Source organism: Gobius niger (genome assembly GCF_951799975.1).
Source record: "Gobius niger genome assembly, chromosome: 9".
NCBI lineage: Eukaryota > Metazoa > Chordata > Actinopteri > Gobiiformes > Gobiidae > Gobius > Gobius niger.
Genome location: NC_136860.1, coordinates 80,001 through 102,484, shown reverse-complemented (window position 1 = coordinate 102,484; position 22,484 = coordinate 80,001). Strand labels below are relative to the sequence as shown.

At 42.7% G+C, this 22,484-nt stretch overlaps 1 protein-coding gene across 1 annotated transcript in view; it reads right to left on the bottom strand.

Annotated features, from left to right (window-relative positions):
• The window catches only part of gtdc1 (glycosyltransferase-like domain containing 1), a gene marked incomplete at its 3' end in the record, with an annotated part of 33,937 nt that overhangs the window by 10,122 nt on the left and 1,331 nt on the right, over window positions 1-22,484 (bottom strand). The window contains exons 2-8 of the mRNA XM_079563718.1: window positions 22,263-22,447; window positions 21,680-21,847; window positions 16,871-17,053; window positions 4,915-5,169; window positions 4,273-4,326; window positions 2,957-3,066; window positions 2,740-2,884 (exon numbers count right to left, since the gene is read on the bottom strand). Of these exons, the coding sequence (XP_079419844.1) occupies window positions 2,740-2,884; window positions 2,957-3,066; window positions 4,273-4,326; window positions 4,915-5,169; window positions 16,871-17,053; window positions 21,680-21,847; window positions 22,263-22,447 (1,100 nt within the window). The remainder of the gene's footprint in view (window positions 1-2,739; window positions 2,885-2,956; window positions 3,067-4,272; window positions 4,327-4,914; window positions 5,170-16,870; window positions 17,054-21,679; window positions 21,848-22,262; window positions 22,448-22,484) is intronic.

Below are 22,484 nucleotides of genomic sequence, written 5' to 3'. Positions count from 1 at the left end.
CTCCAGCCCCTGGAGTAGACCTTACCGGGGGGGGGCTGAGGAGTGTGAGCCCGACCCTCCGATCCCCCTTCTTAAAGAGAGGGACCAGACCCCGGTCTGCCAATCCAGCACCCACATGGAGGCTCTGGAGAACTCGTGTTAGCGTTAGCACTTGTGTTAGCGTTAGCACTTGTGTTAGCATTAGCACTCACAAGGAGACTGGAGAACTTGTGTTAGCGTTAGCACTTGTGTTAGCGTTAGCACTTGTGTTAGCGTTAGCACTCACATGGAGGCTCCGTAGAACTCGTGTTAGTGTTAGCACTCACATGGAGACTCTGTAGAACTCGTGTTAGCGTTAGCACTTGTGTTAGCGTTAACACTCACATGGAGACTCTGTAGAACTCGTGTTAGCGTTAGCACTTGTGTTAGCGTTAGCACTCACAAGGAGACTGGAGAACTTGTGTTAGCGTTAGCACTTGTGTTAGCGTTAGCACTCACATGGAGGCTCCGTAGAACTCGTGTTAGCGTTAGCACTCACATGGAGACTCTGTAGAACTCGTGTTAGCGTTAGCACTTGTGTTAGCGTTAACACTCACATGGAGACTCTGTAGAACTCGTGTTAGCGTTAGCACTTGTGTTAGCGTTAACACTCACATGGAGACTCTGTAGAACTCGTGTTAGCGTTAGCACTTGTGTTAGCGTTAGCACTCACATGGAGACTCTGTAGAACTCGTGTTAGCGTTAGCACTGGTGTTAGCGTTAGCACTCACATGGAGACTCTGTAGAACTTGTGTTAGCGTTAGCACTCGTGTTAGCGTTAGCACTCACATGGAGACTCCGTAGAACTCGTGTTAGCGTTAGCACTTGTGTTAGCGTTAGCACTCACATGGAGACTCCGTAGAACTTGTGTTAGCGTTAGCACTTGTGTTAGCGTTAGCACTCACATGGAGACTCCGTAGAACTTGTGTTAGCGTTAGCACTTGTGTTAGCGTTAGCACTCACATGGAGACTCTGTAGAACTCGTGTTAGCGTTAGCACTGGTGTTAGCATTAGCACTCACATTGAGACTCTGTAGAACTCGTGTTAGCGTTAGCACTGGTGTTAGCATTAGCACTCACATGGAGACTCTGTAGAACTCGTGTTAGCGTTAGCACTGGTGTTAGCGTTAGCACTCACATGGAGACTCTGTAGAACTCGTGTTAGCGTTAGCACTCGTGTTAGCGTTAGCACTCACATGGAGACTCTGTAGAACTCGTGTTAGCGTTAGCACTGGTGTTAGCGTTAGCACTCGTGTTAGCGTTAGCACTCACATGGAGACTCTGTAGAACTTGTGTTAGCGTTAGCACTCACATGGAGACTCTGTAGCACTCGTGTTAGCGTTAGCACTGGTGTTAGCGTTAGCACTCGTGTTAGCGTTAGCACTCACATGGAGACTCTGTAGCACTCGTGTTAGCGTTAGCACTGGTGTTAGCGTTAGCACTCGTGTTAGCGTTAGCACTCACATGGAGACTCTGTAGAACTCGTGTTAGCGTTAGCACTCGTGTTAGCGTTAGCACTCACATGGAGACTCTGTAGAACTCGTGTTAGCGTTAGCACTCGTGTTAGCGTTAGCACTCACATGGAGACTCTGTAGAACTTGTGTTAGCGTTAGCACTCACATGGAGACTCTGTAGAACTCGTGCTAGCGTTAGCACTGGTGTTAGCGTTAGCACTCACATGGAGACTCTGTAGAACTCGTGTTAGCGTTAGCACTGGTGTTAGCGTTAGCACTCACATGGAGACTCTGTAGAACTCGTGTTAGCGTTAGCACTGGTGTTAGCGTTAGCACTCAAATGGAGACTCCGTAGAACTCGTGTTAGCGTTAGCACTCACATGGAGACTCTGTAGAACTCGTGTTAGCGTTAGCACTCACATGGAGACTCTGTAGAACTCGTGTTAGCGTTAGCACTGGTGTTAGCGTTAGCACTCACATGGAGACTCCGTAGAACTCGTGTTAGCGTTAGCACTCACATGGAGACTCTGTAGCACTCGTGTTAGCGTTAGCACTGGTGTTAGCGTTAGCACTGGTGTTAGCGTTAGCACTGGTGTTAGCGTTAGCACTCACATGGAGACTCTGTAGAACTCGTGTTAGCATTAGCACTGGTGTTAGCGTTAGCACTCACATGGAGACTCTGTAGAACTCGTGTTAGCGTTAGCACTCGTGCTAGCGTTAGCACTCACATGGAGACTCTGTAGAACTGGTGTTAGCGTTAGCACTGGTGTTAGCGTTAGCACTCACATGGAGACTCTGTAGAACTCGTGTTAGCGTTAGCACTCGTGTTAGCGTTAGCACTCACATGGAGACTCTGTAGAACTGGTGTTAGCGTTAGCACTGGTGTTAGCGTTAGCACTGGTGTTAGCGTTAGCACTGGTGTTAGCGTTAGCACTCGTGTTAGCGTTAGCACTCACATGGAGACTCTGTAGAACTCGTGTTAGCGTTAGCACTCGTGCTAGCGTTAGCACTCACATGGAGACTCCGTAGAACTCGTGTTAGCGTTAGCACTCACATGGAGACTCCGTAGAACTCGTGTTAGCGTTAGCACTCACATGGAGACTCCGTAGAACTCGTGTTAGCGTTAGCACTCACATGGAGACTCTGTAGAACTCGTGTTAGCGTTAGCACTCGTGTTAGCGTTAGCACTGGTGTTAGCGTTAGCACTCACATGGAGACTCTGTAGAACTGGTGTTAGCGTTAGCACTGGTGTTAGCGTTAGCACTCACATGGAGACTCCGTAGAACTCGTGTTTGGCTGTAGACAGCACCAGGTCGGACTGGGACAGGACTCTGTAAAAGTCGTCTTTGCTCTGGACAAAGCCCCAGTGAAGGATGTGATCTTTGAGCAGCTCCTTGGCCTCAGCGAACACCTCTGGAGGAAACAGACAGGTGTTTATTCATCTGGAGCAGCAGGTTAATATGTGCCCGCTCTGCAGGACGGTACCTGGGACCTGGGAGAAGCACTCCCCGAGCACAGACACTCTGAAGTCCAGGCCTCGCTCCTTCAGTCTCCGCAGAGTCAAGAACAGCAGCTCCGGGTCTTTGTCGTGCTCCCTGTGGCCACACAAACACTTTATTCACCATACTTTTCTACCGATATTCAAATATCGATTGTCTAGAACCAGTAATGTGTGGATCATCTGCTCATTTACAATATCGGGTTCATCTCCAATGCCAAGAAATGTGGGAAAATGGGAAGAATTTTGGTTTAAAAAAAAAAGAAAGGGAAACACTTCAGAAACAAAGATGATTTATTCAAAATCATCTTATGATTTTAATAAAGATCAGACGACATTTTATGACATATTTAGGCAGAAATGTGAGAAATTCCAAAGCGTTCACACACTTCAGCCTTAACTCCTCTCAGATCACAGTGTAAATGTCGAGGTCACTGCGAGAGGGCTTTTCCTCAGAGGAAAACCAGGCGTTCGTGTGTTTCCCGTTGATTCCTGGTTGTGAGGCGTTTTCAGGCCGCGCGGAGATTAGAGGATTAGAGGTCTGTGTGATCATCCGGGATTACAGTCAGGTGAACATCAGGACACATGTGTGATCATCCGAGATTACAGTCAGGTGAACATCAGGACACATGTGTGATCATCCGAGATTACAGTCAGGTGAACATCAGGACACATGTGTGATCATCCGGGATTACAGTCAGGTGAACATCAGGACACATGTGTTCAGGATCACCACTGTGTGTTTGGGATCAGATCCCCATGGGTGTGATTGACAAACGTATTAACCCTCATGTTCCTCCAGCTGCTGATCTGTGTCTCGCTATTAAACCATGGCATTGATTAACTCATGACACTGGTCTGTTTGTGCCGATTCTAAATCAATCTATTATTTCAACATTTTTCTGAAACATAACATTTGACAAAAGGGTTTGACAGAGGAAGTCGGAGTTTAGAGAGTGAATAAATGGTAAATGTTCACATTTATGTAGAACTTTTCTACCTGCATTAGGCTCAAAGCGGTTTACATCACCCATTCAGTCAAGAGACTGGAGAGACTGGAGAGACTGGAGAGACTGGAGAGACTGGAGAGACTGGAGAGACTGGAGAGACTGGAGAGACTGGAGAGACCGGAGAGACCGGAGAGACCGGAGAGACCGGAGAGACCGGAGAGACCGGAGAGACCGGAGAGACCGGAGAGACCGGAGAGACCGGAGAGACCGGAGAGACCGGAGAGACCGGAGAGACCGGAGAGACCGGAGAGACAGAAGAGACTGAAGAGACTGAAGAGACTAGAGAGACTCACCATCTGTGGGGCCAGACCAGGTGCAGAGGGCGGATCGGCTCCGAGCACTCGGACCTGACACACAGAACACACACCATCAGAGGAAACATGTTCTGCTTCAGCTGCAGAATAAACCTGCTCAGTGTTGGAGCCACTGTTTGGACCTGGTTCAGTCGCTGATGAAGGAAAACTACATTTCCCCTAAATTTGAGGTCTGATTTATTTAAAAGTTGGATTCAAACGAGACTGAGATAAAAGTCAAAATAAATCCTGTTCAAATGTTTCTAAAAGTTCACCATGAAAACAAAACATAATGTTTCTTTTTGTCCTGAAAGTAATGCAACATGTGAAATAGTGAACGTTTGGATAAATGTGTCACAGGCGGCTTTTGAGCAAAACTAAAGAAAAACTGAAAGAAAATCAATAAAACCTTCTGTTATTTTGTTTTGTCACACCAGGGTTTAAGTCAAATTTAATGCCTTTCAATGAAAAAACACAAGCTTAGCGATAGCATTCAGGTCCTGAATGTGCTCCTCTGCGATGAACCTGCAGGCCAGAGCCACTGCAGATCCAGGACCGTCCTTTGGATCGGACCCAATCCTGTAGTCAATGCCCTGCAGCGCCACCTGCAGGCACGCCCTGGTATCGGACTGACGGACTCACTCTGACAAGGGGCCGTGGTCCGGGCCCCGGTCCAGGCTCCGGTCCGGGCTCCGGTCCGGGCTCTGGTCCAGGCTCCGGTCCGGGCCCCGGTCCAGGCTCCGGTCCGGGCTCTGGTCCGGGCTCCGGTCCGGGCTCTGGTCCGGGCTCCGGTCCGGGCTCCGGTCCGGGCCCCGGTCCAGGCTCCGGTCCGGGCTCCGGTCCGGGCTCTTGTCGGGGCTGGTCCTGGATCTCCTCAGTTTGTGCGGAGGCAGAAATCTGAGGACACATTAACTAAACGTCAAACACAAAAAAAGTTAACCCTAACCCTAAGAAAAAAGAGTCTGTAAAGTGTGAGTCTGTAAAGTGTGAGTCTGTAAAGTGTGGAGTCTGTAAAGTGTGGAGTCTGTAAAGTGAGTCTGTAAAGTGTGAGTCTGTAAAGTGTGAGTCTGTAAAGTGTGAGTCTGTAAAGTGTGAGTCTGTAAAGTGTGAGTCTGTAAAGTGTGAGCCTGTAAAGTGTGAGTCTGTAAAGTGAGAGTCTGTAAAGTGTGAGTCTGTAAAGTGTGAGTCTGTAAAGTGTGAGTCTGTAAAGTGTGAGTCTGTAAAGTGTGAGTCTGTAAAGTGTGAGTCTGTAAAGTGTGAGTCTGTAAAGTGTGAGTCTGTAAAGTGTGAGTCTGTAAAGTGTGAGTCTGTAAAGTGTGAGTCTGTAAAGTGTGAGTCTGTAAAGTGAGAGTCTGTAAAGTGTGAGTCTGTAAAGTGTGAGTCTGTAAAGTGTGAGTCTGTAAAGTGTGAGTCTGTAAAGTGTGAGCCTGTAAAGTGTGAGTCTGTAAAGTGAGAGTCTGTAAAGTGTGAGTCTGTAAAGTGTGAGTCTGTAAAGTGTGAGTCTGTAAAGTGTGAGTCTGTAAAGTGTGAGTCTGTAAAGTGTGAGTCTGTAAAGTGTGAGTCTGTAAAGTGAGAGTCTGTAAAGTGTGAGTCTGTAAAGTGTGAGTCTGTAAAGTGTGAGTCTGTAAAGTGTGAGTCTGTAAAGTGTGAGCCTGTAAAGTGTGAGTCTGTAAAGTGAGAGTCTGTAAAGTGTGAGTCTGTAAAGTGTGAGTCTGTAAAGTGTGAGTCTGTAAAGTGTGGAGTCTGTAAAGTGTGAGTCTGTAAAGTGTGAGTCTGTAAAGTGAGTCTGTAAAGTGTGAGTCTGTAAAGTGTGAGTCTGTAAAGTGTGAGTCTGTAAAGTGTGAGTCTGTAAAGTGTGAGTCTGTAAAGTGTGAGTCTGTAAAGTGTGAGCCTGTAAAGTGTGAGTCTGTAAAGTGAGAGTCTGTAAAGTGTGAGTCTGTAAAGTGTGAGTCTGTAAAGTGTGAGTCTGTAAAGTGAGAGTCTGTAAAGTGTGAGTCTGTAAAGTGTGAGTCTGTAAAGTGTGAGTCTGTAAAGTGAGTCTGTAAAGTGTGGAGTCTGTAAAGTGTGAGTCTGTAAAGTGTGAGTCTGTAAAGTGTGAGTCTGTAAAGTGTGAGTCTGTAAAGTGTGAGTCTGTAAAGTGAGAGTCTGTAAAGTGAGAGTCTGTAAAGTGTGAGTCTGTAAAGTGAGTCTGTAAAGTGTGAGTCTGTAAAGTGTGAGTCTGTAAAGTGAGAGTCTGTAAAGTGAGAGTCTGTAAAGTGTGAGTCTGTAAAGTGTGAGTCTGTAAAGTGTGAGTCTGTAAAGTGAGTCTGTAAAGTGTGAGTCTGTAAAGTGTGAGCCTGTAAAGTGTGAGTCTGTAAAGTGTGAGCCTGTAAAGTGTGAGTCTGTAAAGTGAGTCTGTAAAGTGAGTCTGTAAAGTGTGAGTCTGTAAAGTGTGAGTCTGTAAAGTGTGAGTCTGTAAAGTGAGTCTGTAAAGTGTGAGTCTGTAAAGTGTGAGTCTGTAAAGTGTGAGTCTGTAAAGTGTGAGTCTGTAAAGTGTGAGTCTGTAAAGTGTGAGTCTGTAAAGTGTGAGTCTGTAAAGTGTGAGTCTGTAAAGTGAGTCTGTAAAGTGTGAGTCTGTAAAGTGAGTCTGTAAAGTGTGAGTCTGTAAAGTGAGAGTCTGTAAAGTGTGAGTCTGTAAAGTGTGAGTCTGTAAAGTGAGTCTGTAAAGTGTGAGTCTGTAAAGTGTGAGTCTGTAAAGTGTGAGTCTGTAAAGTGTGAGTCTTTAAAGTGTGAGTCTGTAAAGTGAGTCTGTAAAGTGTGAGTCTGTAAAGTGTGAGCCTGTAAAGTGTGAGTCTGTAAAGTGTGAGTCTGTAAAGTGTGAGTCTGTAAAGTGTGAGTCTGTAAAGTGAGTCTGTAAAGTGTGAGTCTGTAAAGTGTGAGTCTGTAAAGTGTGAGTCTGTAAAGTGTGGAGTCTGTAAAGTGTGAGTCTGTAAAGTGTGAGTCTGTAAAGTGTGAGTCTGTAAAGTGTGAGTCTGTAAAGTGTGAGTCTGTAAAGTGTGAGTCTGTAAAGTGTGAGCCTGTAAAGTGTGAGTCTGTAAAGTGAGAGTCTGTAAAGTGTGAGTCTGTAAAGTGTGAGTCTGTAAAGTGTGAGTCTGTAAAGTGTGAGTCTGTAAAGTGTGAGCCTGTAAAGTGTGAGTCTGTAAAGTGAGAGTCTGTAAAGTGTGAGTCTGTAAAGTGTGAGTCTGTAAAGTGTGGAGTCTGTAAAGTGAGAGTCTGTAAAGTGTGAGTCTGTAAAGTGTGAGTCTGTAAAGTGTGAGTCTGTAAAGTGTGAGTCTGTAAAGTGTGAGTCTGTAAAGTGTGAGTCTGTAAAGTGTGAGTCTGTAAAGTGTGAGTCTGTAAAGTGTGAGTCTGTAAAGTGAGAGTCTGTAAAGTGTGAGTCTGTAAAGTGTGAGTCTGTAAAGTGTGAGTCTGTAAAGTGAGAGTCTGTAAAGTGTGAGTCTGTAAAGTGTGAGTCTGTAAAGTGTGAGCCTGTAAAGTGTGAGTCTGTAAAGTGTGAGTCTGTAAAGTGTGAGTCTGTAAAGTGAGAGTCTGTAAAGTGTGAGTCTGTAAAGTGAGTCTGTAAAGTGTGAGTCTGTAAAGTGTGAGTCTGTAAAGTGAGAGTCTGTAAAGTGTGAGTCTGTAAAGTGTGAGTCTGTAAAGTGTGAGTCTGTAAAGTGTGAGTCTGTAAAGTGTGAGTCTGTAAAGTGTGAGTCTGTAAAGTGTGAGTCTGTAAAGTGTGAGTCTGTAAAGTGAGTCTGTAAAGTGTGAGTCTGTAAAGTGTGAGCCTGTAAAGTGTGAGTCTGTAAAGTGTGAGTCTGTAAAGTGTGAGTCTGTAAAGTGTGAGTCTGTAAAGTGAGTCTGTAAAGTGTGAGTCTGTAAAGTGTGAGTCTGTAAAGTGTGAGTCTGTAAAGTGTGAGTCTGTAAAGTGTGAGTCTGTAAAGTGAGAGTCTGTAAAGTGTGAGTCTGTAAAGTGTGAGTCTGTAAAGTGTGAGTCTGTAAAGTGAGAGTCTGTAAAGTGAGAGTCTGTAAAGTGTGAGTCTGTAAAGTGTGAGTCTGTAAAGTGTGAGTCTGTAAAGTGTGAGTCTGTAAAGTGAGAGTCTGTAAAGTGAGAGTCTGTAAAGTGTGAGTCTGTAAAGTGTGAGTCTGTAAAGTGTGAGTCTGTAAAGTGAGAGTCTGTAAAGTGTGAGTCTGTAAAGTGTGAGTCTGTAAAGTGAGTCTGTAAAGTGTGAGTCTGTAAAGTGTGAGTCTGTAAAGTGTGAGTCTGTAAAGTGTGAGTCTGTAAAGTGTGAGTCTGTAAAGTGTGAGTCTGTAAAGTGTGAGTCTGTAAAGTGAGTCTGTAAAGTGTGAGTCTGTAAAGTGTGGAGTCTGTAAAGTGTGAGTCTGTAAAGTGAGTCTGTAAAGTGAGAGTCTGTAAAGTGTGAGTCTGTAAAGTGTGAGTCTGTAAAGTGAGAGTCTGTAAAGTGTGAGTCTGTAAAGTGAGTCTGTAAAGTGTGAGTCTGTAAAGTGTGAGTCTGTAAAGTGAGAGTCTGTAAAGTGAGAGTCTGTAAAGTGTGAGTCTGTAAAGTGAGAGTCTGTAAAGTGTGAGTCTGTAAAGTGTGAGTCTGTAAAGTGTGAGTCTGTAAAGTGTGAGTCTGTAAAGTGTGAGTCTGTAAAGTGTGAGTCTGTAAAGTGTGAGTCTGTAAAGTGTGAGTCTGTAAAGTGTGAGTCTGTAAAGTGTGAGTCTGTAAAGTGTGAGTCTGTAAAGTGAGTCTGTAAAGTGTGAGTCTGTAAAGTGTGGAGTCTGTAAAGTGTGAGTCTGTAAAGTGAGTCTGTAAAGTGTGAGTCTGTAAAGTGAGTCTGTAAAGTGTGAGTCTGTAAAGTGTGGAGTCTGTAAAGTGTGAGTCTGTAAAGTGTGAGTCTGTAAAGTGAGTCTGTAAAATGTGAGTCTGTAAAGTGTGAGTCTGTAAAGTGTGAGTCTGTAAAGTGTGAGTCTGTAAAGTGTGAGTCTGTAAAGTGTGGAGTCTGTAAAGTGTGAGTCTGTAAAGTGTGAGTCTGTAAAGTGAGAGTCTGTAAAGTGTGAGTCTGTAAAGTGTGAGTCTGTAAAGTGTGAGTCTGTAAAGTGTGAGTCTGTAAAGTGTGAGTCTGTAAAGTGTGAGCCTGTAAAGTGTGAGTCTGTAAAGTGAGAGTCTGTAAAGTGTGAGTCTGTAAAGTGAGAGTCTGTAAAGTGTGAGTCTGTAAAGTGTGAGTCTGTAAAGTGTGAGTCTGTAAAGTGTGAGTCTGTAAAGTGTGAGTCTGTAAAGTGTGAGTCTGTAAAGTGTGAGTCTGTAAAGTGTGAGTCTGTAAAGTGTGAGTCTGTAAAGTGTGGAGTCTGTAAAGTGTGAGTCTGTAAAGTGTGAGTCTGTAAAGTGTGAGCCTGTAAAGTGTGAGTCTGTAAAGTGAGTCTGTAAAGTGAGTCTGTAAAGTGTGAGTCTGTAAAGTGTGAGCCTGTAAAGTGTGAGTCTGTAAAGTGTGAGTCTGTAAAGTGTGAGTCTGTAAAGTGTGAGTCTGTAAAGTGAGTCTGTAAAGTGTGAGTCTGTAAAGTGTGAGTCTGTAAAGTGTGAGTCTGTAAAGTGTGAGTCTGTAAAGTGAGTCTGTAAAGTGTGAGTCTGTAAAGTGTGAGTCTGTAAAGTGTGAGTCTGTAAAGTGTGAGTCTGTAAAGTGTGAGTCTGTAAAGTGTGAGTCTGTAAAGTGTGAGTCTGTAAAGTGTGAGTCTGTAAAGTGTGAGTCTGTAAAGTGAGTCTGTAAAGTGTGAGTCTGTAAAGTGTGAGCCTGTAAAGTGTGAGTCTGTAAAGTGTGAGTCTGTAAAGTGTGAGTCTGTAAAGTGTGAGTCTGTAAAGTGAGTCTGTAAAGTGTGAGTCTGTAAAGTGTGAGTCTGTAAAGTGTGAGTCTGTAAAGTGTGAGTCTGTAAAGTGTGAGTCTGTAAAGTGTGAGTCTGTAAAGTGTGAGTCTGTAAAGTGTGAGTCTGTAAAGTGTGAGTCTGTAAAGTGTGAGTCTGTAAAGTGTGAGCCTGTAAAGTGTGAGTCTGTAAAGTGAGAGTCTGTAAAGTGTGAGTCTGTAAAGTGTGAGTCTGTAAAGTGTGAGTCTGTAAAGTGTGGAGTCTGTAAAGTGTGAGTCTGTAAAGTGTGAGTCTGTAAAGTGTGAGTCTGTAAAGTGTGAGTCTGTAAAGTGTGAGTCTGTAAAGTGTGAGTCTGTAAAGTGTGAGCCTGTAAAGTGTGAGTCTGTAAAGTGTGAGTCTGTAAAGTGAGAGTCTGTAAAGTGTGACTCTGTAAAGTGTGAGTCTGTAAAGTGTGAGTCTGTAAAGTGAGAGTCTGTAAAGTGTGAGTCTGTAAAGTGTGAGTCTGTAAAGTGAGAGTCTGTAAAGTGTGAGTCTGTAAAGTGAGTCTGTAAAGTGTGAGTCTGTAAAGTGTGAGTCTGTAAAGTGAGTCTGTAAAGTGTGAGTCTGTAAAGTGTGAGTCTGTAAAGTGAGAGTCTGTAAAGTGTGAGTCTGTAAAGTGAGAGTCTGTAAAGTGTGAGTCTGTAAAGTGTGAGTCTGTAAAGTGAGTCTGTAAAGTGTGAGTCTGTAAAGTGAGAGTCTGTAAAGTGTGAGTCTGTAAAGTGTGAGTCTGTAAAGTGAGTCTGTAAAGTGTGAGTCTGTAAAGTGTGAGTCTGTAAAGTGTGAGTCTGTAAAGTGTGAGTCTGTAAAGTGTGAGTCTGTAAAGTGTGAGTCTGTAAAGTGTGAGTCTGTAAAGTGTGAGTCTGTAAAGTGTGAGTCTGTAAAGTGTGAGTCTGTAAAGTGTGAGTCTGTAAAGTGTGAGTCTGTAAAGTGTGAGTCTGTAAAGTGAGTCTGTAAAGTGTGAGTCTGTAAAGTGAGAGTCTGTAAAGTGTGAGTCTGTAAAGTGTGAGTCTGTAAAGTGTGAGTCTGTAAAGTGTGAGTCTGTAAAGTGAGTCTGTAAAGTGTGAGTCTGTAAAGTGTGAGTCTGTAAAGTGAGTCTGTAAAGTGTGGAGTCTGTAAAGTGTGAGTCTGTAAAGTGTGAGTCTGTAAAGTGAGTCTGTAAAGTGTGAGTCTGTAAAGTGTGAGTCTGTAAAGTGAGAGTCTGTAAAGTGAGAGTCTGTAAAGTGAGTCTGTAAAGTGTGAGTCTATAAAGTGTGAGTCTGTAAAGTGAGAGTCTGTAAAGTGTGAGTCTGTAAAGTGTGAGTCTGTAAAGTGTGAGTCTGTAAAGTGTGAGTCTGTAAAGTGTGAGTCTGTAAAGTGTGAGTCTGTAAAGTGTGAGTCTGTAAAGTGTGAGTCTGTAAAGTGTGAGTCTGTAAAGTGTGAGTCTGTAAAGTGTGAGTCTGTAAAGTGTGAGTCTGTAAAGTGAGTCTGTAAAGTGTGAGTCTGTAAAGTGTGAGTCTGTAAAGTGTGAGTCTGTAAAGTGTGAGTCTGTAAAGTGTGAGTCTGTAAAGTGTGAGTCTGTAAAGTGTGAGTCTGTAAAGTGTGAGTCTGTAAAGTGTGAGTCTGTAAAGTGTGAGTCTGTAAAGTGAGTCTGTAAAGTGTGAGTCTGTAAAGTGTGAGTCTGTAAAGTGTGAGTCTGTAAAGTGTGAGTCTGTAAAGTGAGTCTGTAAAGTGTGAGTCTGTAAAGTGTGGAGTCTGTAAAGTGAGAGTCTGTAAAGTGAGTCTGTAAAGTGTGAGTCTGTAAAGTGTGGAGTCTGTAAAGTGTGAGTCTGTAAAGTGAGTCTGTAAAATGTGAGTCTGTAAAGTGTGAGTCTGTAAAGTGTGAGTCTGTAAAGTGTGAGTCTGTAAAGTGTGAGTCTGTAAAGTGTGGAGTCTGTAAAGTGTGAGTCTGTAAAGTGTGAGTCTGTAAAGTGAGAGTCTGTAAAGTGTGAGTCTGTAAAGTGAGAGTCTGTAAAGTGTGAGTCTGTAAAGTGTGAGTCTGTAAAGTGTGAGTCTGTAAAGTGTGAGTCTGTAAAGTGTGAGTCTGTAAAGTGTGAGTCTGTAAAGTGTGAGTCTGTAAAGTGTGAGTCTGTAAAGTGTGAGTCTGTAAAGTGTGAGTCTGTAAAGTGTGAGTCTGTAAAGTGAGTCTGTAAAGTGAGTCTGTAAAGTGTGAGTCTGTAAAGTGTGAGTCTGTAAAGTGTGAGTCTGTAAAGTGTGAGTCTGTAAAGTGTGAGTCTGTAAAGTGTGAGTCTGTAAAGTGTGAGCCTGTAAAGTGTGAGTCTGTAAAGTGAGAGTCTGTAAAGTGTGAGTCTGTAAAGTGAGAGTCTGTAAAGTGTGAGTCTGTAAAGTGTGAGTCTGTAAAGTGTGAGTCTGTAAAGTGTGAGTCTGTAAAGTGTGAGTCTGTAAAGTGTGAGTCTGTAAAGTGTGAGTCTGTAAAGTGTGAGTCTGTAAAGTGTGAGTCTGTAAAGTGAGAGTCTGTAAAGTGTGAGTCTGTAAAGTGTGAGTCTGTAAAGTGTGAGTCTGTAAAGTGTGAGTCTGTAAAGTGTGAGTCTGTAAAGTGTGAGTCTGTAAAGTGTGAGTCTGTAAAGTGAGAGTCTGTAAAGTGTGAGTCTGTAAAGTGTGAGTCTGTAAAGTGTGAGTCTGTAAAGTGTGAGTCTGTAAAGTGTGAGTCTGTAAAGTGTGAGTCTGTAAAGTGAGTCTGTAAAGTGTGAGTCTGTAAAGTGTGAGCCTGTAAAGTGTGAGTCTGTAAAGTGTGAGCCTGTAAAGTGTGAGTCTGTAAAGTGAGTCTGTAAAGTGAGTCTGTAAAGTGTGAGTCTGTAAAGTGTGAGCCTGTAAAGTGTGAGTCTGTAAAGTGTGAGTCTGTAAAGTGTGAGTCTGTAAAGTGTGAGTCTGTAAAGTGAGTCTGTAAAGTGTGAGTCTGTAAAGTGTGAGTCTGTAAAGTGTGAGTCTGTAAAGTGTGAGTCTGTAAAGTGTGAGTCTGTAAAGTGTGAGTCTGTAAAGTGTGAGTCTGTAAAGTGTGAGTCTGTAAAGTGTGAGTCTGTAAAGTGTGAGTCTGTAAAGTGAGTCTGTAAAGTGTGAGTCTGTAAAGTGTGAGTCTGTAAAGTGTGAGTCTGTAAAGTGTGAGTCTGTAAAGTGTGAGTCTGTAAAGTGTGAGTCTGTAAAGTGAGTCTGTAAAGTGTGAGTCTGTAAAGTGTGAGCCTGTAAAGTGTGAGTCTGTAAAGTGTGAGTCTGTAAAGTGTGAGTCTGTAAAGTGTGAGTCTGTAAAGTGAGTCTGTAAAGTGTGAGTCTGTAAAGTGTGAGTCTGTAAAGTGTGAGTCTGTAAAGTGTGAGTCTGTAAAGTGTGAGTCTGTAAAGTGTGAGTCTGTAAAGTGTGAGTCTGTAAAGTGTGAGTCTGTAAAGTGTGAGTCTGTAAAGTGTGAGCCTGTAAAGTGTGAGTCTGTAAAGTGAGAGTCTGTAAAGTGTGAGTCTGTAAAGTGTGAGTCTGTAAAGTGTGAGTCTGTAAAGTGTGGAGTCTGTAAAGTGTGAGTCTGTAAAGTGTGAGTCTGTAAAGTGTGAGTCTGTAAAGTGTGAGTCTGTAAAGTGTGAGTCTGTAAAGTGTGAGTCTGTAAAGTGTGAGCCTGTAAAGTGTGAGTCTGTAAAGTGTGAGTCTGTAAAGTGAGAGTCTGTAAAGTGTGAGTCTGTAAAGTGTGAGTCTGTAAAGTGTGAGTCTGTAAAGTGAGTCTGTAAAGTGTGAGTCTGTAAAGTGTGAGTCTGTAAAGTGAGTCTGTAAAGTGTGAGTCTGTAAAGTGTGAGTCTGTAAAGTGAGTCTGTAAAGTGTGAGTCTGTAAAGTGAGAGTCTGTAAAGTGTGAGTCTGTAAAGTGTGAGTCTGTAAAGTGAGTCTGTAAAGTGTGAGTCTGTAAAGTGAGAGTCTGTAAAGTGTGAGTCTGTAAAGTGTGAGTCTGTAAAGTGAGTCTGTAAAGTGTGAGTCTGTAAAGTGTGAGTCTGTAAAGTGTGAGTCTGTAAAGTGTGAGTCTGTAAAGTGTGAGTTTGTAAAGTGTGAGTCTGTAAAGTGAGTCTGTAAAGTGTGAGTCTGTAAAGTGAGAGTCTGTAAAGTGTGAGTCTGTAAAGTGTGAGTCTGTAAAGTGTGGAGTCTGTAAAGTGTGAGTCTGTAAAGTGAGTCTGTAAAGTGAGAGTCTGTAAAGTGTGAGTCTGTAAAGTGTGAGTCTGTAAAGTGTGAGTCTGTAAAGTGAGTCTGTAAAGTGTGAGTCTGTAAAGTGTGAGTCTGTAAAGTGAGAGTCTGTAAAGTGAGAGTCTGTAAAGTGTGAGTCTGTAAAGTGAGAGTCTGTAAAGTGTGAGTCTGTAAAGTGTGAGTCTGTAAAGTGTGAGTCTGTAAAGTGTGAGTCTGTAAAGTGTGAGTCTGTAAAGTGTGAGTCTGTAAAGTGTGAGTCTGTAAAGTGTGAGTCTGTAAAGTGTGAGTCTGTAAAGTGTGAGTCTGTAAAGTGTGAGTCTGTAAAGTGTGAGTCTGTAAAGTGTGAGTCTGTAAAGTGAGTCTGTAAAGTGTGAGTCTGTAAAGTGTGGAGTCTGTAAAGTGTGAGTCTGTAAAGTGTGAGTCTGTAAAGTGTGAGTCTGTAAAGTGAGTCTGTAAAGTGAGTCTGTAAAGTGTGAGTCTGTAAAGTGTGAGTCTGTAAAGTGTGAGTCTGTAAAGTGTGAGTCTGTAAAGTGTGAGTCTGTAAAGTGTGGAGTCTGTAAAGTGTGAGTCTGTAAAGTGTGAGTCTGTAAAGTGAGAGTCTGTAAAGTGTGAGTCTGTAAAGTGAGAGTCTGTAAAGTGTGAGTCTGTAAAGTGTGAGTCTGTAAAGTGTGAGTCTGTAAAGTGTGAGTCTGTAAAGTGTGAGTCTGTAAAGTGAGTCTGTAAAGTGTGAGTCTGTAAAGTGAGAGTCTGTAAAGTGTGAGTCTGTAAAGTGTGAGTCTGTAAAGTGTGAGTCTGTAAAGTGTGAGTCTGTAAAGTGTGAGTCTGTAAAGTGTGAGTCTGTAAAGTGTGAGTCTGTAAAGTGAGTCTGTAAAGTGAGTCTGTAAAGTGTGAGTCTGTAAAGTGTGAGTCTGTAAAGTGTGAGTCTGTAAAGTGTGAGTCTGTAAAGTGTGAGTCTGTAAAGTGTGAGTCTGTAAAGTGTGAGTCTGTAAAGTGTGAGTCTGTAAAGTGTGAGTCTGTAAAGTGTGAGTCTGTAAAGTGTGAGCCTGTAAAGTGTGAGTCTGTAAAGTGAGAGTCTGTAAAGTGTGAGTCTGTAAAGTGAGAGTCTGTAAAGTGTGAGTCTGTAAAGTGTGAGTCTGTAAAGTGTGAGTCTGTAAAGTGTGAGTCTGTAAAGTGTGAGTCTGTAAAGTGTGAGTCTGTAAAGTGTGAGTCTGTAAAGTGTGAGTCTGTAAAGTGAGAGTCTGTAAAGTGTGAGTCTGTAAAGTGTGAGTCTGTAAAGTGTGAGTCTGTAAAGTGTGAGTCTGTAAAGTGTGAGTCTGTAAAGTGTGGAGTCTATAAAGTGTGAGTCTGTAAAGTGTGAGTCTGTAAAGTGTGAGTCTGTAAAGTGTGAGTCTGTAAAGTGTGAGTCTGTAAAGTGTGAGTCTGTAAAGTGTGAGTCTGTAAAGTGTGAGTCTGTAAAGTGAGAGTCTGTAAAGTGTGAGTCTGTAAAGTGTGAGTCTGTAAAGTGTGAGTCTGTAAAGTGTGAGTCTGTAAAGTGTGAGTCTGTAAAGTGTGAGTCTGTAAAGTGTGAGTCTGTAAAGTGTGAGTCTGTAAAGTGTGAGTCTGTAAAGTGTGAGTCTGTAAAGTGTGAGTCTGTAAAGTGTGAGTCTGTAAAGTGAGTCTGTAAAGTGTGAGTCTGTAAAGTGTGGAGTCTGTAAAGTGTGAGTCTGTAAAGTGTGAGTCTGTAAAGTGAGTCTGTAAAATGTGAGTCTGTAAAGTGTGAGTCTGTAAAGTGTGAGTCTGTAAAGTGTGAGTCTGTAAAGTGTGAGTCTGTAAAGTGTGAGTCTGTAAAGTGTGAGTCTGTAAAGTGTGGAGTCTATAAAGTGTGAGTCTGTAAAGTGTGAGTCTGTAAAGTGTGAGTCTGTAAAGTGTGGAGTCTATAAAGTGTGAGTCTGTAAAGTGTGAGTCTGTAAAGTGTGAGTCTGTAAAGTGTGAGTCTGTAAAGTGTGAGTCTGTAAAGTGTGAGTCTGTAAAGTGTGAGTCTGTAAAGTGTGAGTCTGTAAAGTGTGAGTCTGTAAAGTGTGGAGTCTATAAAGTGTGAGTCTGTAAAGTGTGAGTCTGTAAAGTGTGAGTCTGTAAAGTGTGAGTCTGTAAAGTGTGAGTCTGTAAAGTGTGAGTCTGTAAAGTGAGTCTGTAAAGTGTGAGTCTGTAAAGTGTGAGTCTGTAAAGTGTGAGTCTGTAAAGTGTGAGTCTGTAAAGTGTGAGTCTGTAAAGTGAGTCTGTAAAGTGTGAGTCTGTAAAGTGTGAGTCTGTAAAGTGTGAGTCTGTAAAGTGTGAGTCTGTAAAGTGTGAGTCTGTAAAGTGTGAGTCTGTAAAGTGTGGAGTCTTATGGAGCGACTAAAGTGCAGATGTCCCTGTGTGTTTTTCTCCCGTCTTTTGCCGCTGCTGTCTCCCACAAAGGAAATGACCATATTTGGATTACGGTGTCAATTGTCTGGGGTCTTGGGTCTGGTCCTGGGTCTAGTACCTGCTGACGTCGGGCAGCTCCAGAGGGAAGTACAGGACTCTGGACTTGTTCCGGATGGAGGTCTGAAGGTCCTGAAGGTCCTGAGGCCTGGGGTCTGGGATCTGCTTCAGGAAGGACTTCATCGAGTCCAGGAACGAGTTCAGGTTAAAGAGCGAGTTAAAGACCACCTCATCTGCAACAAGACTGAGACAGAACCAGAAACCAGGCATCAGGAAACATCTGCATCTGGAACCAGACTGAGCCAGAACAGGCATCAAGGAATTGTATTTCCCTGTATTTCATGTTTTAGTGCAGTGGTTCCAAACCTTTGTACCCCCTGGTCCCCGTACCCCCAGGTCCCCGTACCCCCTGGTCCCCGTACCCCCAGGTCCCCGTACCCCCAGGTCCCCGTACCCCCTGGTCCCCGTACCCCCTGGTCCCCGTACCCCCAGGTCCCCGTACCCCCAGGTCCCCGTACCCCCTGGTCCCCGTACCCCCTGGTCCCCGTACCCCCAGGTCCCCGTACCCCCAGGTCCCCGTACCCCTGGTCCCCGTACCCCTGGTCCCCGTACCCCCAGGTCCCCGTACCCGTATCTGGCCTCGTGTTATTACACAATTACTACAAATTACAAAGTTATTACATGGTTATTACAGAGTTATTACATGTTATTATATGGTTATTACAGTTATTATTGCCTGGCTAACACCAGACTGCTGTGTGCTGCTGTGAGGACCATGGCCGGCATTTTCGCATGGATTTGGGATCAATCGCAGAACGAGGAGAGACGGCAAAACGATGACGCGCTATTCGATAAACGGAAGCTTGTAGTTTGATTACGGATCCAACATGACAGCAGCAGCACCTCGCTATTTTTCAATCAGGCTTTAGACCGTGTTCTAAATAGTTTCGCTGACAGTTTACAGCGTGTTCGTCATACGTCATCTGACAAGATGGTTCGACTGGCTATGGCCACGTGCAGACGCATGAGAGACATTCAGCACAATAAACGGGTATGGACGATGGTAAACCACACCCTCCTACGAGAACATGAACTGGTCCCCAGACTAAATATCACTGCCAGGCTAGAGCTATTAGAGCGTAATTACCAGCTGGGGACCTGGTTGTATCTGCAGTTTGCTTATTACATGTTATTACACAGTTATTACACAGTTATTAGAGTGTAATTACCAGCTCAGGACCTGGTTGTATCTGTGCAGTTTGCTTATTACATGTTATTACACAGTTATTACAGAGTTATTACAGTGTAAGTATCAGCTGAGGACCTTATTGTATCTGTAGTTTGCTTATTACATGTTATTACAGGGTTATTACAGTTATTACACAGTTATTAGAGTGTAATTACCAGCTGAGGACCTGGTTGTATCTGCAGTTTGCTTATTACATGTTATTACAGGGTTATTACAGAGTTATTACAGAGCTATTAGAGTGTAATTACCAGCTGAGGACCTTATTGTATCTGTAGTTTGCTTATTGCATGTTATTACAGGGTTATTACACAGTTATTAGAGTGTAATTACCAGCTGAGGACCTGGTTGTATCTGTGCAGTTTGCTTATTACATGTTATTACAGTTATTACAGAGTTATTAGAGTGTAATTACCAGCTGAGGACCTGGTTGTATCTGTGCAGTTTGCTTATTACATGTTATTAAAGGGTTATTACACAGTTATTAGAGTGTAATTACCAGCTGAGGACCTGGTTGTATCTGTGCAGTTTGCTTATTACATGTTATTACAGGGTTATTACAGGGTTATTACAGAGTTATTAGAGTGTAATTACCAGCTCAGGACCTGGTTGTATCTGCAGTTTGCTTATTACATGTTATTACAGGGTTATTACAGTTATTACAGAGTTATTAGAGTGTAATTACCAGCTCAGGACCTGGTTGTATCTGCAGTTTGCTTATTACATGTTATTACAGTTATTACAGAGTTATTAGAGTGTAATTACCAGCTCAGGACCTGGTTGTATCTGCAGTTTGCTTATTACATGTTATTACAGTTATTACAGAGTTATTAGAGTGTAATTACCAGCTCAGGACCTGGTTGTATCTGTACAGTTTGCTATTACATGTTATTACAGGGTTATTACAGTTATTACAGAGTTATTAGAGTGTAATTACCAGCTCAGGACCTGGTTGTATCTGCAGTTTGCTTATTACATGTTATTACAGTTATTACAGAGTTATTAGAGTGTAATTACCAGCTCAGGACCTGGTTGTATCTGTACAGTTTGCTATTACATGTTATTACAGGGTTATTACAGAGTTATTACAGAGCTATTAGAGTGTAATTACCAGCTGAGGACCTTATTGTATCTGTAGTTTGCTTATTACATGTTATTACAGGGTTATTACACAGTTATTAGAGTGTAATTACCAGCTGGGGACCTGGTTGTATCTGTACAGTTTGCTTATTACATGTTATTACACAGTTATTACAGAGTTATGAGTGTAATTACCAGCTCAGGACCTGGTTGTATCTGCAGTTTGCTTATTACATGTTATTACAGTTATTACAGAGTTATTAGAGTGTAATTACCAGCTGAGGACCTGGTTGTATCTGTGCAGTTTGCTTATTACATGTTATTAAAGGGTTATTACACAGTTATTAGAGTGTAATTACCAGCTGAGGACCTGGTTGTATCTGTGCAGTTTGCTTATTACATGTTATTACAGGGTTATTACAGGGTTATTACAGAGTTATTAGAGTGTAATTACCAGCTCAGGACCTGGTTGTATCTGCAGTTTGCTTATTACATGTTATTACAGGGTTATTACAGTTATTACAGAGTTATTAGAGTGTAATTACCAGCTCAGGACCTGGTTGTATCTGCAGTTTGCTTATTACATGTTATTACAGTTATTACAGAGTTATTAGAGTGTAATTACCAGCTGAGGACATGGTTGTATCTGTACAGTTTGTATTTTACATGTTATTACAGTTATTACAGAGTTATTAGAGTGTAATTACCAGCTGAGGACCTGGTTGTATCTGTACAGTTTGTATATTACATGTTATTACAGTTATTACAGAGTTATTAGAGTGTAATTACCAGCTGAGGACCTGGTTGTATCTGTAGTTTGCTTATTACATGTTATTACAGGGTTATTACACAGTTATTACACAGTTATTAGAGTGTAATTACCAGCTCAGGACCTGGTTGTATCCGTGCAGTTTGCTTATTACATGTTATTAAAGGGTTATTACACAGTTATTACAGAGTTATGAGTGTAAGTATCAGCTGAGGACCTTATTGTATCTGTAGTTTGCTTATTACATGTTATTACTGGGTTATTACAGAGTTATTAGAGTGTAATTACCAGCTCAGGACCTGGTTGTATCCGTACAGTTTGCTTATTACAGGGTTATTACAGGGTTATTACAGAGTTATTAGAGTGTAATTACCAGCTCAGGACCTGGTTGTATCCGTACAGTTTGCTTATTACATGTTATTACATGGTTATTACAGAGTTATTACAGAGCTATTAGAGTGTAATTACCAGCTGAGGACCTTATTGTATCTGTAGTTTGCTTATTACATGTTATTACAGGGTTATTACACAGTTATTAGAGTGTAATTACCAGCTGGGGACCTGGTTGTATCTGTACAGTTTGCTTATTACATGTTATTAAAGGGTTATTACACAGTTATTAGAGTGTAATTACCAGCTGAGGACCTGGTTGTATCTGTGCAGTTTGCTTATTACATGTTATTAAAGGGTTATTACACAGTTATTAGAGTGTAATTACCAGCTGAGGACCTGGTTGTATCTGTGCAGTTTGCTTATTACATGTTATTACAGGGTTATTACAGGGTTATTACAGAGTTATTAGAGTGTAATTACCAGCTCAGGACCTGGTTGTATCTGCAGTTTGCTTATTACATGTTATTACAGGGTTATTACAGTTATTACAGAGTTATTAGAGTGTAATTACCAGCTCAGGACCTGGTTGTATCTGCAGTTTGCTTATTACATCTTATTACAGTTATTACAGAGTTATTAGAGTGTAATTACCAGCTGAGGACATGGTTGTATCTGTACAGTTTGTATATTACATGTTATTACAGTTATTACAGAGTTATTAGAGTGTAATTACCAGCTGAGGACCTGGTTGTATCTGTACAGTTTGTATATTACATGTTATTACAGTTATTACAGAGTTATTAGAGTGTAATTACCAGCTGAGGACCTGGTTGTATCTGTAGTTTGCTTATTACATGTTATTACAGGGTTATTACACAGTTATTACACAGTTATTAGAGTGTAATTACCAGCTCAGGACCTGGTTGTATCCGTGCAGTTTGCTTATTACATGTTATTACAGGGTTATTACAGAGTTATTACAGAGCTATTAGAGTGTAATTACCAGCTCAGGACCTGGTTGTATCCGTGCAGTTTGCTTATTACATGTTATTAAAGGGTTATTACACAGTTATTACAGAGTTATGAGTGTAAGTATCAGCTGAGGACCTTATTGTATCTGTAGTTTGCTTATTACATGTTATTACTGGGTTATTACAGAGTTATTAGAGTGTAATTACCAGCTCAGGACCTGGTTGTATCCGTACAGTTTGCTTATTACAGGGTTATTACAGGGTTATTACAGAGTTATTAGAGTGTAATTACCAGCTCAGGACCTGGTTGTATCCGTACAGTTTGCTTATTACATGTTATTACTGGGTTATTACAGAGTTATTAGAGTGTAATTACCAGCTGAGGACCTGGTTGTATCTGCACAGTTTGCTTATTACATGTTATTACAGGGTTATTACACAGTTATTACAGAGTTATTAGAGTGTAATTACCAGCTCAGGACCTGGTTGTATCCGTACTGAAAGTCTCGGTGCTGTTCCTTCTGTCTCGGATACAGGAGCTGGTTTTCGTGGAAATAAAGGACCTTCTTCAGTCGAGCCAAGTCCGGCCTCAGAGCCACGAGCTCAGCCAGGTTCAGGACCGAGGAGCAGAACAGCACCCTGAGGTCAGAGAGAGGTCAGAGAGAGGTCAGAGAGAGGTCCCTGAGGTCAGAGAGCACCCTGAGGTCAGAGAGAGGTCAGAGAGCACCCTGAGGTCAGAGAGAGGTCAGAGAGAGGTCAGAGAGAGGTCAGAGAGAGGTCAGAGAGAGGTCAGAGAGAGGTCAGACAGCACCCTGATGGACCTGGATCTGGTCTGGGTCTAACCTGTACTGATGGACCTGGGTCTGGTCTGGGTCTAACCTGTACTGATGGACCTGGGTCTGGTCTGGGTCTAACCTGTACTGATGGACCTGGGTCTGGTCTGGGTCTAACCTGTACTGATGGACCTGGGTCTGGGTCTAACCTGTACTGATGGACCTGGGTCTGGTCTGGGTCTAACCTTTACTGATGGACCTGGGTCTGGTCTGGGTCTAACCTGTACTGATGGACCTGGGGCAGGGTCCGGCTGTAGACCAGGGCTGAGGTTCTCGCTCTCCAGTGCCATTTCTTCGGGGGGAGGGTCCACAGAGTCCAGTCCGAGTCCCGGACCAGCAGCTCCATCAGCTGTTTATGAGAACCTCCAAAGAACGGCTCCAGGAGCAGGACCGGCCCGGGGCCCTCCTGAAGACGGACACAAGCAGAACCAGGTCAGACCTAG